Source organism: Carlito syrichta, unplaced genomic scaffold (assembly GCF_000164805.1).
Source record: "Carlito syrichta isolate Samal-C Ts95f unplaced genomic scaffold, Tarsius_syrichta-2.0.1 Scaffold303895, whole genome shotgun sequence".
Classification (NCBI taxonomy): domain Eukaryota; kingdom Metazoa; phylum Chordata; class Mammalia; order Primates; family Tarsiidae; genus Carlito; species Carlito syrichta.
The window spans coordinates 272,770-291,517 of NW_007247991.1; the positions used below are offsets into that span (position 1 = coordinate 272,770).

The following is an 18,748-nucleotide window of genomic DNA, read 5'->3' on the forward strand; positions in this document are numbered from 1 at the left end:
AAAAAAAAAAAAAACCAAGCCGGAGGCCGAGGCAAGAGGATTGCCTGAGTTCAGGAGTTTGAAACCAGCCCAGGTAATTTGGTGAGACCTCTTCTCTACAACAAATCAAAATAATAGCCGGGCGTGGTAGCGTGTGCCTGTAGTCCTGGCTACTTGGAAGGCTGAGGCGGAAGGATTGCAAGAGCCCAGCAGGTGGAGGCTGTGGTGGCAGTAAGCGTGCCACTGCACTGGGTGACAGAGTGACAGTCAGACTCAAAGAAAAAAAGAAAACCAAGCCGGAGGCCAGGCACAGTGGTTCATGCCTGTCATCCTAGCACTTTGGGAGGCCGAGGTGGGACAATTACTTGAGCCCAGGAGTTCCAGACCAGCCTGGGCAAAGTTGCAAGACCCTGTCTCTACCAAAAGAAAAAATTAGCCAGATGTGGTGGTGTGCCTGTTGTTCCAGCTTCTTTGGAGGCTGAGGGAGGAGGATGGCCTGAGCCCGGGAGGTGGAGGCTGTAGTGAGCCATGATCGTGTCACTGCGCTCCAGCGCGACAGAGTGAAACCCCCATTTGTTGTGGCTTCTCCTGCTAACAACATGAGATCACAGTCCCCAGGACTATGTGGGGGTCCTGAAGAACCCCTGAAAAGTTGTTTGGGGACCAAGGTGCTCTGTGAACTCAGCAGGGGCCCCAGTCCCTTGTCACGGTGCTGCCCTGCAGTGGCCATGCTGCCGGGCTCCTGGGTCAGCCTAGGTCACTCATTTCCATGCCCCCGTTCCTCTCTCTTCTCTTTCTCTGTGTCATTCTTGAGTCAGAGGAACCTCTCTGTGACCCGCAGTACCAGCCAGAAGAAACCCAAGTCTCCACTAACCCACCTGGGCAGGCCACCAGGGAGGGGAACTGGGTGGCCACAAGTCACCCCTGGTCCCAAGGGGTAGGTGAAGGAGGTGATGGTGAGGGGCTGGAGAGAGCCAGACACTGGGATCCGGACCACCCTGAATCTCTGCAGAGAAGCTTTCCTGGGGCCTCCATTGCCCCCGGCCCCTCGTGGAGGGCCCCATGCCCACTCGCCTTCCCTGGCCCGAATCCCAAACCCAAGATACTCACCCGATCGCCCTTGATGCCCATGTCTCCTTTAAAGCCAGGAAAGCCGTCTTCACCCTGAATGAGGGACAAGAGAATGCCTCAGGCCAGACAGAAGAACCCACTCCCAGCATCTGCTTCCCTGCTCCTTGTAACAACACACTCAGACCAGGTCCCTGACAGGGCGGGCTTGGGGGCCTGTCCCTTGTGAATCGCACTCTGCAGTTCCCGCTAGTTCATGCTCGACACCTGGAAGCCCTGAGCACCAGGTGGGCTGGGTTTGAATCTGAATGTTCTGCACGGTCAGGTGTGAGAGAGCCTACATGCCCCAGTTCCGGGCATCACTGCTCAGAGCGGCTCTGTCATGTCCTCTCGGCAGTGTAGACCATAACGGATGAACAGGGTGACATTTGAGGAAGGGGAGCTGCATGGACATGCCCCTCTCCCCCAACGAAACCAGGCTATGCTCGCTGGTGTTGCAAATAACAGGAATGCGCTGTCTGAAGGGGCCGGGCATTGCCAGAAACCCTCTAGGGGGTAACAGGCTGAGTTTAGCAGCAAGCTGCACATGTCAGCGTCTTCTGTGGATCTGAGGATTTGCACAAGTGAGGCTGTCAAAGGCCAGTGACCTGCTGTCCACTGAAGCCCCGGGTCTGGACTTTTTCCATCTGGGAAACTACAGAATGAAACCCCTCAGATCCTTCCACATAGGGCATGGCTGGCTCCCGGGGACAGGGACCTTGGCTGAGGCCTCCCCCCGTCTTTCTTTAGAGGTAACATCTCTATCGAGGAAGAGAGGAAGGACAGGATCTGGGGCCTCAGCCAGGTCGTAAACACTTAAAACCCTGCTGGAAACCCGCATGGGAGGGAGACAGCTTTTTGTGACATGAGAATCTGGTCCCGTCCGGTCAGCAAAGGCCCCCAAGGTCCTCGTGCACCATGTTCATGACGTCTGGCAATTTATCAGCAGCAGTCACAAAGAACGCAGAAAGCCCACAAAGGCAGTTCGGTTCCTCCCATGGGACAGCGCAGTGAGTCTCCTGGCGAGAAGACGTCCTCCGCACAACCCAATCAATATAATCTCAAGCAGCCCTGTCTCTGGCTAGGGACGAAGGTGGCAAGATAAGCGGGGACTCTGTGAAGCCACCTTCAAAAGGACAGAAGGTCCCTTGGTAAGGCAGCCACCCAGGGACCAACAGAATGAGAATTCTGGGACAGGGGGCGGGGGCTACAAATAGCCCTGCCGGTCCATCTGTTCCCTAAGGAGGTGCTTGTCCGAAAACCCCATCGGGCTCCATGTAGACAGCAGCACCCTGGGGCTGACCGAATTGCTCAGATCTCCTGGAATGCGGGCTTGGAGTTCTGTCTTGGTGTAGGATGTTGAACAGGGGTTCTGGAAGGAGCTGATGCAGCACGGGCCTGCCAGCTGGTCCTCCCACAGGGGTAGCCCACTGAGAACAGGGTCTGGGGACGAGGGTGCTCGGCCGTCACGACACCACCGCAACTGCAGCGTCACTCCGGTCCAGTTGCGAACCATCTGGAGAATGGCCTTCAGACTGCCAAGGATTCAAGCAATGTCTTCCATGGTGCCACATGAGATCGTGGCATATGCAATACCCCAGCACGAACAGACCCCACACTCCAGCCCTGCAGTGCTGGGAAGCCCTGTGGTCTGCCTGGAGCACCTTATGGAAAACGTGTATCCCATAGCTACTCAGAAGGGCAGGGAAGACCCAACACGGAATGTGGGGCCACAGTGGGGAGCGGGTTGCAGAGCGATGCCTTCTTGCTAAGGTCAAAGTCTGTGCCAGGACTGAGGATTGCAAATTTGGCTCTGGGCTTCCCTCCACCAACATGGAAAGAAGAAGGTGGCCGGCCATGCAGTGCCACGTGGTTTAGGCCACAGGGACATCCAACATCCCAACTCTGGCAAGTGTGCATGGTGGGGTCGTTTGGTTTTTTATTAACCAGAATGATCCACTGAGGTCTGACATGCACCCCCTCAGATGGCCAGCAACACAGTCTCCCCAGCTGTGGCTGCACGCTAATTCATGTTGCATCAGGCAGAGCCAGGCGGGCCGTGCCAGGTGTGGCTGGTGGTCCTGGGGGTGCCAGTCACTCTCTGCCCTCAAGGCCATGTGCAGCCCATGAGGTATGGCGCCCCGGGCCTACCCCTCTGCCACCCTGCTGGTTCTGTGCACGAGTGTGGATCTCTGCACCACAAGGAGCTGTCCTGGGAAGGATACCTAACTGCTAAATGGATGTTCTGCCGGCTGCTTCAGGGGGTGGCCTGCCAGGGGAGTGGTGAGTGGGGATGAGAGGTATCTGCTGGCCCCTGCAGGTGAGTGGAGGGCTGTCTGTGCGTTGCCACTGGGGCCGGGGCCAGGGCCTTCTCCTTGGGCAGAGGCACAAACCCCAGACCCACTCATCCCTGCCAGGAAGACACACCCCACAGTAGCCCAGGTCTTCCTCAACTCCATTTACGGCTTTCCCTTTTGCAAACAAACATGCTTCCCTGCAGAATGGTATCACCTCCCCCAAATATTCAGAGGCCGCCTCCGACCTTGCTGGTTTCATGGAAGCACATCGTGGAAGGAGCCCACCCGGCTGGAATCCAGCTCAGGCCAGGGCCAGGGGCCCCCAGCTGTGGGAACACACTCACCTTCTCGCCCTTTGTGCCTTTCAGACCTCGGATGCCGTCTGCCCCCTGTGCAGGCAGGAAAAGAAAGTGAGTGGGCACACATCTGAGCATCCACTGAGCTCTCACAGAAGCAGGTCCAAGCTTTAGACATTGACACAGTTCGAGCTCCCCGCAGAGGACAGAGGAGCCCAGCCACCTGCCCCCAGATGCGCTCCCTTCCATGTGCCCCAGTCGCAGGAGGAAGAGACCTCTGCGGCCACGAAAGGCTCCTGTCCTCACCTTGAGGGTCCCTGATTCCTGGGCTGACCTCCCCCGACTCCTCCCCTCTATGCAAAAGACCCAAGTGGGTCCCTGCCTTTTCTCCCAGAGTGCTGGATCTGCCCTGCCTGGGGCCCATGCCCCCCTTGGAAGGCCCCTAGAGCATCCTCTTCCAGAAGCTTCCTCATCTCTCCGAGATTTGAGGAGGAAGCAGGACATTGGGTCTGGGATGAGCAAACTCTCTAGGTCCCAGTCCCCACTCTGTGAACTCTGACAATGCCCAAAATGCCCCTGTGCCTCAGTTTCCTAATTGGGGCAAAAGAAGAGATGGCAACCCTTGCTGTGTTACTGCTGCTGGGTGTGAGGGGGGAGTGAAGCCTGCAGGACAGTGTCTGGCACACAGTCGGTGCCAATACACGGAAGCTCCACGCCCTCTGACTAACTCTTTATTACCACCGGCATATGATAGGTCATAATATTTTTAGTTGATGATAAGGACAATTACCGTGGCTGTAATCAATTCGGGACACACCAGCTCATCTCCCTGCTAAATAAGAATCTCTAGGGCAGGCTCCGGGCCACTTTTCTGACATCCCCCTGTGCCCAGTTCTGTGGCCGGGAGAGGGGACATCCGTGGAATGAGTTTCACAGCCACAGCCTCGCAGTTGATGTCTCTCGACCTGAGCCCTCCGAGCGAGAGGTGACATTTAGATATAGAGACTGACAGCTGACTCCAGGGGCAGCCTGGGGCCACCCACCCACAGGACACCTCTCCACCGATCTTCAAGCTCAGGCTGCCACCAGGGCCACCTCCTCAGAGACCCAGGGCTGCACAGTGCCCTCTGGTGGCCAGAACCTTCCATAGACTTTGCAATTTCTGGAGGGAAGGGATGGAGGAGCTCCTTAGAGCTGGGGGTGGGGGGGGGGGGGCTGCAAGGCCTCACCTCCCCCACAGGAGCAGGGAATGTGACGCAGAAGCACCTTGGGTTCCCTCGCCTGGCGACAAAGTGCTTGCAGCTGCACAAGGCCAGAGGTGTGTGCACCCTGACACCCCGACCCCCAGAGGGCTTGGAATATCAGGGGACACGAGAGTGCTCAGCTGTCTACACTTGCACTCCATCACCACTCATGGAGATGGTTATGGCGTGTGACCGCTATCAGAGGGGGCTGTGACATCTGGCTCCCCAGCCTCGGAGGGCGGGGTGGGCTCAGAGCAGCTCCCACTCCTTCAGCCCGATGCTGGGTATGCGAGCCAGGATTGATGGACACCAAGCCCAGCAGCAGGGATGGCAGCACAGCTTCCCCCACACCTGCTTCCACCCCAGCCTGTGATGGGGCACTGGATTCAAAATGAAGGGAGGCCAGCACACAAACTCAGAGCTCAGGTTGGGGGCCGGGTGTGGAGAACATGGCCCAGGTCAGCTGCGAGTCAGCCCAAGGGCCAGCTGAAGGCACAGGCCTGCCCCTGGGCACAGTTCCTGCACACAGTAGGCACTTAATGTCTGTGGGCCCAAAGAATCCACAAAAGTGAGGAGACTCAGTTAATCCAGCTGCCTCCAGGCTGGCGGTCCCCAAGAGCTTTTTGTTTTTGTTTTCTAGCAGGATGCCTTTTTCCAAAGTGGTTCTCGCTTGGAGCTCCCCCATACCCAAAAGGAAACAGGTGGGGCTGCTTGGGGAGTAACCAGAGCCCACCTGCCATCTCAAGGCATCCCCGCAGAATGTGGGTGCAAAAGCATTTGCACCAGGACCCCACCAAGGAGGGCGTTTTAGAAGATGAGGCAATTTTGAATTCCTTTTTAGGGCAATTTTGAATTCTCTCCATATGTGTTAAATAGAATGGCAATTTGAGATTCCACTTCTTTCCCCGGGAGCGCCTATGAAAATCGCAGGTGTGGCTGAGAATGCAAACAGAATTCAACCCACACGAGGCTGCAGGGTTTAACCGGCTCAGTGACGTTGGGCCCTAAATACAAGGCCCGTCTGGCTCCAACTCCCTCTCCCTGGTGTGAGTCCTGCAAGACTGTGTTTGTGTGGTGGCATCTCCTGCTAAACTCCTTGGCACAGGCCAGGGGTGGGAGGATCTGGCACCAGCTCTCTCCTGCCTGGTGCTGGGTGGGCTAGGGGGCACTGTCCATCCTGCCCCTGCCCATGACCTGCTGAAAACAAGAAGGTAAGACCACAGCAACCCTAAGATATAGCTCAAGCCTAAAGTTCTACCCTTTCACGACCCACATCAGAGGAATGGGACCAATCAGAGGGGCTCAACTGCAGAGCTATTGACATTTGGAGCCAGGCCACTCCTTGTTGTGGGGGCTGCCGCACACGTTGTAGGGTGCCTGGTGGCCTTCCTGGCTTCTGCCCATTCAATGACAGGAGCACTGTCCAGTCAAGCAAGAATCAGCCCCAGTTGAGAACAGCCCCGGACTAGGGCATGCATCACACCACTGGTGGGCCGCCCTTGAGGGAAAAAACGTGGGGGTCACAGAACAGCTGGGGAGACAGCCCAGAGGGGCAGGGTTTTGCCCAAGGCCCGGGTGTGAATTCCTAGCTGCGACCTTCTGAAAACTCACCCAGCAGCTATGGGCAAAAGGAGGGGTGGGTTTGATTTTGCTGAAGGTCAAGCCAAAATAGATACCCTTTCAGAAAGGCCAGGTCATGGGACGTCCAGAGGAAGGTTAAAGGTCAGTGAGATCCAAGGAACACAAAGGCAACCCGCTGTGGTCTGAACCATCTGTGACCTTCCAAGGCATGGCATTCGGAGGCGGGCTGTGGGCAGTGACGAGGTCATGAGGGTGGAGCTATTCAGAGGCGGGGCCTTTGAGAGGGGATGAGGTCATGGGGTGGAACCACCAGGAAGCGAGGTCTTTGGGAGGTGATGAGGTCATGGACTGTAGCCACTAGGAGGCGGGGCCTTTGGGAGACCATGCAGTCATGAGGGTGGATACCTGGTCAATGGCATGAGTGCCTTCAAAAGAGGACTGAGGGTGCCTGTCTCCACTTCTGCCAAGGGAGGACACAGCTAGAAGGCACCATCGAGGAACCAGAGAGCAGCCCTCAGACAGACACCGGATCTACGAATGCCTTGATCTTGGATTTCCCAACCTCCAGAACTGTGAGAAATCATTTTGTGTTGTTTAAAGCCACTGTGGTTCATGGTATTTCGTCACAGCTGTCTGAGTAGACAGAAAGAACCCTGTCTCAGGAAGAAGGGCTTTGGTGGAAAATTACTAGACCTCCTTTACCAGGGATCACCCGTGCTTCCACAGCAGCAGCCTGGCCAGCACACCCACCCATGGCCGCCATCACTGCCTCTAGGGTAGAGGCTCGCTGGGAGGCTGGTGCCACGTACATTTTCAAATCCACGGGAGTCTGAAAGTCTATTTCCCCAATGGAAGGTGTTTTACATCTTGGTTTTACTTCCACCCTCTGCTTCCAAGTCTAACTGGATTGCTCATGTTATGAAGGAATTTTAATCAGATAGACAAGATAAGAGCATTCTCCATAAACATTTTAAAGCAAACACCTTTTTTAGCTCACAGAAGCTGCATTATGCAATTATCCATGTATGGGGATCTGGCACCAGTCTCTGCTATGTGACAGGAATTTGTAAAATAAACATGCGTGGAACTCACATAATCAGCATTTCTGCTCAATTATCACCCTTTAGAGAAGAGGCACTAGGCGTCGTGCTGGTAAAAGCGTGCTTTAGTGAGAAACCTGACCCACCTAAGGCTCCCTGCCCTGGGAGGTCTCTCTTCGGGGGCTCTTGAACTTGGAACATCCTTGCTCCTGGGAAATGAACGTTGGGGCCGGGGATGGGACACTTCACTTGGAATTTGGTGAAGGTCCTCCTTACAGCCTCGATTTTAGTGTAATTTAGGGCAAGTCACTGAAAACTGAAGGCTTGGGTTCTCCATCTCCCAAGGTTCAGGGCAGTCACACACTTCTGATGGATAACAATGCTTGAAAAATAAAAAGCACTTCAAACTATGTGGATGAGGGACAAGAGAGCTTATCTACACATCTATCCAAATCCTTTCAGCTAAAGTAGTTGTTTTAACAGCTATATATGTTCCTTCATGCCAAGTTAAAATCATTTTGAAGGAAACAATCACCATCAGCCTTTTTTTCTTTTTTAGAGACAGGGTTTCACTCTGTTGCCCAGGCAGGAGTGCAATGGCACAATCACGGCTCACTGCATCCTCAACCTCCTGGGCTCAGGCGATCCTCCTGCCTTAGCCTCCCAAGTAGTTGGAATTACAGGTGCTCACCACCATGACCAGCTAATTCTTTGTGTGTGTAGAAACGAAGCCTCGCTATATCGCTCAAACTCCTGGCCTCACGTGATCCTCCCACCTCGGCCTCCCAAAGTACTCAGATTTCAGGCGTGAGCCACCACTCCTGGCCTACCATTGGCCTTTAAGACACTGCAATGTCACTGTTCTTGGAGAAAAAAACAGAGCTTGGCTCCTTGGGTTCCTAGAGGTACACCCCTCTGCATCTAAATGTGCCGGTATGTCCAGAGAGTAGCACCATTGGAGATGGAAATACACAGTTCAAAGCAAACACAGTTAACTGTGGTGTGACAGAGAGAACCCACGATTAGGATATTACTGTGAAGCCCACCTTGCATAACAAGGTTCCTGAAGCCTCTGCAACAGAAAACCGACTGGGGACAAATGAACATGCCCCACAGCTTTGCCTTGCAACTGCGTTGGCCCACCCAGATGCTATGGATGGGGACAAATTCTCTCCTTCACTCTTTGTAAAAATGGCTCAGAAGACATGTCCCCAAGCTTCCCCAGGAATGAGGCTGAGCTCTTGACCTTGGCCGAGCTCTGCTGTCCACGAGGAGAGTAACAGAAGTCTGACAACTTACAGTAATAAAGAGGCCCGAGGCGACCGAACGTGTCCTGTCCTGACAGATGTCACCAGCGTGCCACTGGCTTTGTCACAGGCCAACTGGATACTGTCTCCTGCTTCAAATCAGCTCTTCCTGACTCCAGCAGGTCACACCCTCCCCAACTCAGGCCCGCTGTCCCAGGACCTGGCGTCCATATGTTTGGGCTGGGGGGACATTTAACCACACAGGAGTTCCCTAAAACCAGCCAAGTCATACCCCGCGGCCTCGGCCCTGCCATCTAGGAAGACCCAGAACTGCAAGACCCTCTCACCTTGACTCCACGAGGACCTGGGTAGCCAATCGGACCCTGAGGGCCAGGAGGACCCTAGAACCAAAGAGAAAAGACCATGAGCTCCATGTTAGGTGGGGTTAACATCTGGTTAATACCAGTTAACTCCTGATTCCTTCTGGCACATTCCCTGCTGCTGTGAGCAGAACAGAAAAGGCTCCCATGGGGGACACCAGGGATACCTGCACGTGACCCTCATCAAGGGCAAAGGCAAAAGGTAGTCTCAGGCAATGGCGCCCAAGATGGTGACAGGCCATCTCTGGTGCTCTGGATGGACAGACTTGTCCTTAAAGAAACACACCCCCAGCCCAGAGACCTCGGGATAAAGCAAGAACAACTTCCGGCTGGGAGAAGGGGACGAGGACTGGTTGCTGAGAAGAGGTGGCCTTCCATAGCCAAGGGCCTTGCCGGTCGGTCAGGCCAAGAAAATGGTGATGCCATCATGGAAGGGATCTATCAGGGGCTTGGGTGTCCTCCCAGGCCCTGCCATAAACCACCCAAAAGAGACAATGGCAACAACAGCACCCCACGAGGCCACTCTTTCCCATCTGTGTGTTCTTCCCACAGAGGGGCCTCTGGCCTCTGTTGCTTTGCCATAAATAGGGGTGTAGAGAAAGGGCACCAGAGGATGTCCTGGCACAGGACCCAGGGAGCCCAGTAGTTGCCACAGACAGGAGCAACTGTGGCCAGCTCATAGCGCTGGGACACAGGTGTCCAGGGAGAGCCCACCACCCCTAACATCTGCATGGCCCTGCAAGCTTTCCTCATTTGTGCCAGCGAGACTCTCCCCATAACCGAACGGTCGTCCAATTTTTGCAGAGTCAAGGTCAAGGCTGAGCGGCTGCAGTGCTGCCTGCACCTGACCTGGGTCATGGGCGGCCTGGAGTGTGGGGTGGGGTCACGTGGACCCAGATGGAGCACCCACTGGCTGGGATGGGAGGTCTCCGCTTCTTGAAGCAAAAGGTCCCTGCTACCCCCGCCCAGGCAGAGTCCCCCTGGCAGAGACACCTGGGGAAGGACTGAAGTGTTTCTAGTTCATTCCTTTCCAAGCAGGGGCATCCCCAAGCACAGGCTGAACCCAGAGCCCCAAAGCCCACCCTGCCTGGGGTGCTGAGGTAGGGAGGGGAGTGGTGAGTACCTACCTGACCTCCTTTTTCTCCTGGAGGTCCTTCTTTGCCAGGGTGCCCCTGTCACAAAAGAGGATGCCTTGGTTAGTCAGATGCCACCCCAGTTGGCTCTCCCACCCTCTGCAGCATCCATGATCATGGAAGGTGCCCCCCTTCAGGAAAACGAAAGCACTGGAGGCTAAAGATGGCCGGACGGGTGGCCATTCCCAGGCGCCGGGTCCTGAGCGAGGCACCTACCCCCCAAACCTCAGCTGCTTCATCCACAAAACAGAACAATAAGCCCAGCCTGGCCCCTTGCCAGGGCCCTGGAGATGGTCAGTGTTGACAGAGGCAAACACACTGCAGCCCCAGGTACGAGGAACACGCATGCTGGCACCTGACCCAGTCAGAGTTAGCCCCACCTCCAGGGCAGAGCCACCATGGGGAATGCATGAATAGGGACGGGGCAAGAGGACCCTGCTCAAGGTCACTTGGCCATGAACCTGCAGGATAATGAACCCAGCCAGACTAGGCTCCAGGCATCTCTGCACACCTGGGGACCTCCCGTCACTGGGGGAGGCAGAAGAAAGGCGAGGCTGGTGTGGGGGCGAAGGGTGAGGCTCATCACTTGGTGGGAGTCCCAGCATGTCCCCAGGTATTCACATGGGTGCCTCAAGCCACACCCCTGGGGCTCCACGTGGACTTGGGGACTGAGAACACTGCTGAGCCAAGACGCCTTGCACCCCATGTTACAGGTCCCCGGCTGAGGCCCCAGGAAAAGCTAGCATCTCTCGGTTACCACCCTATCTACTGGACCTAGACCAGTTCCACTCAGGACATCACCAGTTTCTCTGATTTTCTAACCCGGGCAGGCATTGGTTTAACTCCTTTGATCTCACAGTGAGCCAAAGGTATACGGTAAAAGCAGAAAGATCGATGTTCACCCAGTAGAAATACAGTTCAACCAACAAGGACTCCAAGAAAGAGGCCGAGTGGTGTAGTGAGGATTCTGGTAGGGAGGGGTCTGACTCTACTCCTGGATGAACTCGACCTGCTGTGTGACCTCGGGGAAGTCATTTGCCCTCGCTGGGTGTCTACACCATCATGTCTAAAATGAGAGGACAGGCTGGGTGCAGTGGCTCACACCTGTCATTCCAGCACTTTGGGAGGCTGAGGCGGGAGGATCGCTTGAACCCAGGAGTTCCAGACCTGCCTGGGCAACATAGCAAGATGCCGTCTCTATAAAAAAATAAAAAGATTAGCTGGGCATGGTGGCCTTCGCCTGTAGTCTCAGCTACTTAGGAGCCTGAGGCAGGAGGATTGCCTGGGCCCAGTAGGTCGAGGCTGCAGTGAGCCATGATCCTGCCACTGCACTCCGGCCTGGGTAACAGAGTGAGACCCCGACTCTAAACAAATAAACACACAAACAAGCAAATAAAATGAGAGGGTGGGCTAGATGCTGTTTACCTTGAGTGCCCCAAAGACCTGTCTAGACGGCAGCATTTAGGAGACCCAAGCCTCCTCTCTCTGATAAATGACTTGTGTGCGGATTTTACAATCTTATCAGCTGTACCATTGGATTTGGTGCCTTTGCAAATAGCCTATCACGATGGTAAAGCAAGTTAGGAGTTGCAAAAGTTCCCTTTGTGGGATCTTGGGGCAGGGGGAGCCTTTGAGGGAATTCAGGCACGCCTGCTACTCCACTTGGAAGGAACTCACAGCCACCATCTGGCCTTCCTGAAGTGAGGTTCAGGGTGCCAGCACCCCATGGTGGCCGGCTGGACCCAAACGGTGCCAAAGAGAGGTGTCCTGCCTCAAGGGGCCGGGGGGGTTCTAGGTAGACCTTGACTATAGTTTCCACCAACTGCAGACTTCCTTCCCTCCCTCCCTCTCTTCCTCCCTCCCTTGTTCCCTCCCGCCCGCGCTTTCTTTTTCACAGACAGAGTCTGGCTCTGTCGTCGAGGCTGGAGTACAGTGGCACAATCACAGCTCAAGGCAGCCTGGAGCTCCTTGGCTTCAGTGATCCTCCCACCTCAGTCTCCCAAATAGCTGGGATGACAGGCACGTACCACCACGCCCAGCTAATTTTTGTATTTTTTGTAGAGACGATATCTCACTATGTTGCCCAGGCTGGTGTCAAACTCCTGGCCTCAAGCGATCCTCCCGCCTCAGCTTCCCAAAGTGCTGGGATTACAGGCCTGAGTCACTGTGTCTGGCCCACTTTTCTGTTAAGGGACTTGTGAGGTGGCATCTGGGGGTGACCAAGTGCCGAGCTCCACAGTGACATGCAGTGGGGGCAGACCCCATGCCCCAGTCACTCAGAGAAGCCCACCGACCTGTCCACACGATCATTTCCTCAGTTATAGATTGGAGACAGGAATACACCCGCACCAAAGAGGAGCTGCAACTTCTACTGTGATTAAGGCTAGCTTCCTACTGAGGCCACATCTCTTTGGGGATAGTCTAAGTTGTAGTTATAGAAAGAGAGTGACCAGATAGGGGGAAGCACAAAACTTGCTTACTTAAAAAATACATATATATACTTTTTTGAGTCAGGTTCTCACTCTGTTGACCAGGTCGGAGTACAATGGCATAATCAGGCAATCCTTCCACCTCAGCCTCCTGAGTAGCTGGGACGACAGGTACGTGGTATCATGCCTGGCTAATTTTTGTATTTTTTGTAAAGATGAGGTTTTGCTATGTTGCCCAGGCCGGTCTCGAACTCCTGGGCTCAAGTGATCTTCCCACCTCAGCCTCTCAAAGTGCTGGGATTATAGGCATGAACCACTGTACCAGGCCTGCTTCTATAAAATATTTGAACAGAAAAAGGCAAAAAAGGAAATATAACAAAATAAGTGTGATTGATTTTTCTGCCACAAAAGGCTAGGCTGTTTTCCTTTTTCTTTAGACTTGTTTGCCATTTCCAGGATTCTAAAATGAGCCCTAATTTTATAATGGAAAAATAATACAGCTGAAATTATTTGTATTTGATATTTTTCTGATTAAAAAAGTAATATATGTTCATTGTAGACAATTAGGCAAGAGGAAAAAGAAATTAAAATCCTTCATAACCTCACCACTCAGAGCAACTACGGCTAATTGTGTGATATAGTCCTTCTAATCTATTTTCTCTGCATATATCCATGCAAAAGCAGCATGGTATAATATAGTTTTAATTTAATATTATTGTGAACATTTTCTCATGTCATTGAATATTCACTGGAATTCAATTTTTACTGGCCCCATAATATTCCAGTGACCATAATTCATTTAACCATTTCCCTGTTGTGTGCTATCAGGAATTATTTAACAACACATTTCAGTATTTAACAATACATTTCAGTGCATTGAGTCTGCTTTGAAATACCTCACACTTCTTGATGGGTTTTAAATCAATCTGAATTTCTTCAAAACCCAAACAAGAAAGAAAACAATAGACTCTCTCGTTAAGGTTTATCCACAATATGCCACTGTTATAAAGAAGAATTTTTTAAAGAATATTTGTTTTCAGCCAGGTGTGGTGGCTCATGCCTGTAATCCCAGCACTTTGGGAGGTGGAGGCGAGAGGACTGCCTGAGCCCGGGGGTTCGAGGCCAGCCTGGGCAACGTGGCGAGACCTTGACTCTATAATAAATCAAAAGATTAGCCGGGCTTGGTGAAATGCACCTGTAGTTCCAGCTACTTGGAAGGCTGAGGCAAAAGTTTTGCCTGAGCCCAGCAGGTGGAGGCTGAGGTGGCTGTGAAGGTGCCACTGTCTTCCAGCCTGGGCAACAGAGTGAGACTCCTCCTAAAAAAAAAAAGGTTTTTCCATTTTTAAAAATTTAAATTCCCATAAGAAAACTGGATCTATGTCTTTGGGCCAACTGATTTTGTTGTTGTTGTAGTTGTTTTTGAGTCAGGGTTTTACTCTGTCGCCCAGGCTGGAATGTAACTGGCATGATCAAGGCTCACAGCAGCCTCGACCTCCTGGACTCAGGTGATCCTTCCATCTCAGCCTCCCAAGTAGCTGGGACTACAGGCACACACCATCATGCCCAGCTATTATTTTATCTTATTTTTTTTGTAGAGGCTAGGTCTCAAACTCCTCGACTCAAGCGATCCTCCTGCCTCGGCCTCCCAAAGTGCTAGAGTTAGAATTACAGGCATGAGCCACTTCACCCAGCCCTGATGTTTTTTCCTTTTGTTCAAAGCGCCTCCTGTGAGAGCCTGCTCAGTCAGACTCAAATGGGGTCCAGCACACTATCCCCTTGTAAAGTTTAAGTGGGAGAGAGAAATAAGAGTCTCTGAGCCTCTTGGCTTCAAGGCAAGGGGTGTCTTAACCCCCACCCCAGAATAGAAAAGAAAGCTGGGAACACTTCAGCAACCCTAATTCTTTGGAGGCTTCAGTGTGGGGAGGTGGACTCCAGGGCAGACTCCGTCAAGTCAGCCGAGGACCCAGAGAGAAAGGTCTCGTCAGCCCACCCCACGCCCAGGCACCCTCCTCCCCACCGGGCTCTGGGTCTGGCCATCCACGGCTTGCACTGCCTTTAATGCATCACAGACATCTCATATTGCAGTGCAGAAACAGAAAAAAAAAAGAAAACTGGAGAGAAATACATTAACCTGTTATCAGTGGCTTTACCCACAGGGATGAGATCAGGGGCAGATTTCACTTTGTCACCATTCTATTTATTTTCTTAATCTTCTATAACAAGACGTGTTATTTTTATAATTAGAAGATGCAATTAAATGTAAAAGCAAATGAAGGCACACATTACCCACTGGAAAAGATTAATCACTTAGTGGGCAAACTCCCACGTGGCCGGGACACCGCAGGTCCCCAAAGCTGTCCACGCGCAGGCGGAAATGATCACGGTGTGCTTGTTCCGGGCCAGAAGGGGCAATTTGTGATTTGTGATTCATTCGACCAAATGATTCTCAAACACAGGGACGTTGCAGAGTAAGCAGCCACCAATTAATTGTCGACATATTTAACTTTCTTGTTTGGATTTTAATGGTGTTATTAAAGCCGTAAAATACACTGTGTCTTAAATAATTAATCGAGCTAATCTTGTTTTCTGAAATAGGCTCTATCTCTCTCAACATCAGTTGAATCATCCCAAACCAAAAAAGCCAGGGGCAACTTCCAGAGAGGTGGTGGGTGCCCATACAGTCACACTCGTGTACACGCACGTGTGTGTGAGTGCACACACACACACACACAAAACACATGCATTCTGAGCGGATTTCACGTCCCCACACCACCCCCCTGCACAGCTTGGCCACAGATTGGATTTGTCACTAACTCGCTATTTCCAGGCAGAATCTAATTTGGCTGCACAGCTGTGCGCTCACACATTGCAAAAAGCACGTCTGTTCCCCTCCCTCCCTTCCCGGTGCGTGAACACTAAAAATACACACCGCGTGCCCTGCCCCTCCACTTCCCAGCCTGGGATGCACGCAATGGCCGGGAGCCCGGCCTGGCCCTCCTTATCCTTTAGAGTGCAAGGCTGCATTCAGTCATTAATAGCACAGGCTCATAACAACTTCATTCCCACTCGTGCAATCAGCACCCTTTGATTTAAACACACGGAAAGGGTGCCCAAGACCCAATAATTATGGAGCAATCAAGCTTGAGACCAAATAGGTCTTTAGTAACAAGCCAGAAAGGAGTGAGTGACATCTGATGTCCCCAGGAGCCTGGGTTCACGGACCCCATCCCAGGGGGTGGTGACAGGGGGCCCGTGGAGAGGGGAGGTGGGCAGTGGTACTCACCGGAGGTCCGTCGGCACCGGGCATACCTGGGAGGCCTGGTTTACCCAAGGGGCCCTAGAACAAACCAGAGACTCTGTGAGGAGATGCCCTCAGGCCCATGGCATCCCTAGGCTTGTCCAAGCTCTCTATATACCCCAAGAAATGTCCAACATTTCTGCCCAAAGAACATCTGCTGGGGAGCGTGGTCAGAGGCACTCATGCTGCCAGAATCATCCTGTTGAGTAACCTCAGCCCCTCGTCTCTCACAGTCACCCACGCGGATGCAGGGTGCCCCAGGAGCCTTCCCGCAGGCCTGGGAGGATCTTCCAGCCTCCTCTGCCCCTCACAGCTATGCCTTTCTCAGGTCCCCCCTGGCCAAACCCACAAACACCCCTGGGTCCTGCAGAGTGCCCAGTGGGGGAACCACAGTCTTGGGTGCCCCTTAAGTAGTGGCTGCCAGACCTCTAGGCCTAGCGGCCCCGCCCCTGTGTTTCAAAAGTCCTCCAAGGGATTCTCCTGCACTCCAATTGGAGGTATGTGTGTGTGTGTGTTTTCTATTGTTGTTGTTTTCTTTTTTTTTTGAGTTGGAGTCTCACTCCATCACCCAGGCTGGAGTGCAGTGGCATGATCACGGCTCACCGCAGCCTCGACCTTCTGGGCTCAGGTGACCCTTCCACCTCAGCCTCCCAAGAAGCTGGGACTACAGACATGTACCACCATGCTTTCTTTCTTTCTTTCTTTCTTTTGTAGAGACAAGGTCTTGCTATGTTGCCCAGGCTAGTCTTGAATTCCTGGACTCAAGCAGTCCTCCCGCCTTGGCCTCCCAAGGTGCTGGGATTATTGGCATGAGCCACCGAGTCCAGCTCTTAGATGTTTTTTTGTGCTGATTCCAACCAAGGTGGCTTGATTGAACAATCCAGGCCTGATTAAGCCACAAGTTCTAGAAGGGCAAGTGCACCCCGTTCTCCCTCAGGACTTGGGGCACTGTAGGTGCTAGAGATAGGTTCAGGGGTGCCAAATTTAGCAAAGCCAAATGAAACTAAACCAAAACAAGATACCACAACCCAACAAGATGCCTGGTTAAATACGAATTTCAGATTAATGGTAAATCATTCAAATTTAATTGGGTATCCTGCATATTTTATCTTGCTAAATTCAGCCACCCTTATAGATGCTAGAGAATGAATGAACGAATGAATTGATGAATCAAGGATTGGCAAATATCTGCCTCCTGCTTGCTGCTCGGTTCCTAGTGCTAGACAATGAATGAAGGAAGGAACGAATGAATGAATGAATCAGTGATTGGCAAAGATCCAAGACCCTTTCCTGTTTGTCACTCAGTTCCTAGTGTTCTCAGCCTCGGCGCCTCTGGGGACACCAAGGGACACATGGTGAGCTGGTGATGCCAGTGGCCCTCCCAGGCTTCAGCTGGAAATGTACCTGCAGATGGCCAGTGGCCCCCAAGACCCAGCCCAGGCCCACCTACCTTTTCTCCTGGAGGACCGATGGCTCCCTGGGGGCCTGGAAGACCCTGGGATGGAAAGAGCCGGGAAGGAAAGTGAGGCACTTGATTGACTTGGAACCCCTCCCTGCCATCCCCCAGTCCTCCCACTGGCCACCTCCCTCATCCAGGCACCCACCCGGGTCTTTGTCTCCCTCCAGGCAAGGCGAGGGGCTGAAACCTTGAGGGTAGAATCCCCTGCTGCCCACTCCAGGGCTCTGGGCTGGAGATGTGTACCCCTCATGGCCCAATACCCATGGGCCACCCTCCAGGGCTCACTTACCTGGGCGCCTGGGTTACCCTGCTGTCCTGGGGGGCCAGGCTCCCCCTGGGGACCCTACAGGAAATAAAAACAAAGGTGTTGAAGGGGGTTCTGAGAACTGTACCCCCTTTCCCAGGGATGTCAACTTTCCCTCCCCTCAATCTTGACATCCTTTCAAACTGCCCCTAGGGAAGCAAATCCTGGCGCAGAAAGTAGTGCCAGGACTTGGCACCTCCAGATCTGATGTGACCCCAATATGTGAACACTAACTCGTTTATGCAAATAGCCTGACATCCATTCAGGAGGGAGCAGGTGAGAGAAACTGACAGAAATACTGCATCTGGCAGAGAACTCTCACATCATCCCATCAAGCTAAAGTCTCCCGGTGTTCTTGAAATAGACACAGGTGCCCAGGACACGGGTCCCTTAGTGGTGTCTTTCTCTTTTTTGTTTTTTTTTTGAGTTGGAGTCTCACTCTGTCACCCAGACTGGAGTGCAGTGGCTGCTCCCGGCCACCGTAGCCTCGACCTGCTAGGCTCCAGCGATCCTTCCGCCTCAGCCTTCCAAGTAGCCAGAATTACAGGCATGCGCTACCACACCCAGCTGATTTTTTGATTTATTGTAGAGATGAGGTTTCACTGCTCAGGTGGGTCTCGAACCTGTGGGCTCAGGCAATCCACTCACCTCAGCCTCCCAAAGGCACAGGATTACAGGCTGAGCCACCGAGCCCGGCTAGTGGTGTCTTTCATGTGACATGTTTATCCTCAGCTCTGGGGGCACAGCCAGGAAGTCTGTTCTCTGCACACCCACACTGACCCCCTTTGGTTTTGGACAGAATAAATACCAACTCCAAACTGTTGGCATGAATGGTGTAGCCCCCGGAGGGCGGGTACCACGTGGGGTTCTGCACCTCCCCACGCCCGTCACATTCCAATGGACATGGGTAGCAACAGACCTCCCCAGCCAACAGGAAGTGTCCCCAGGGGAAAG

General features: G+C 53.2%; 1 protein-coding gene across 1 annotated transcript in view; it reads right to left on the reverse strand.

Annotated features, from left to right (window-relative positions):
- COL5A1 (collagen type V alpha 1 chain) overlaps positions 1 to 18,748 on the reverse strand; it is a 196,482-nt gene that overhangs the window by 60,447 nt on the left and 117,287 nt on the right. Inside the window, exons 26-32 of the mRNA XM_021712966.1 lie at positions 17,780 to 17,833; positions 17,482 to 17,526; positions 16,017 to 16,070; positions 10,299 to 10,343; positions 9,139 to 9,192; positions 3,728 to 3,772; positions 1,090 to 1,143 (exon numbers count right to left, since the gene is read on the reverse strand). Coding sequence (XP_021568641.1) covers positions 1,090 to 1,143; positions 3,728 to 3,772; positions 9,139 to 9,192; positions 10,299 to 10,343; positions 16,017 to 16,070; positions 17,482 to 17,526; positions 17,780 to 17,833 — 351 coding nt within the window. The remainder of the gene's footprint in view (positions 1 to 1,089; positions 1,144 to 3,727; positions 3,773 to 9,138; positions 9,193 to 10,298; positions 10,344 to 16,016; positions 16,071 to 17,481; positions 17,527 to 17,779; positions 17,834 to 18,748) is intronic.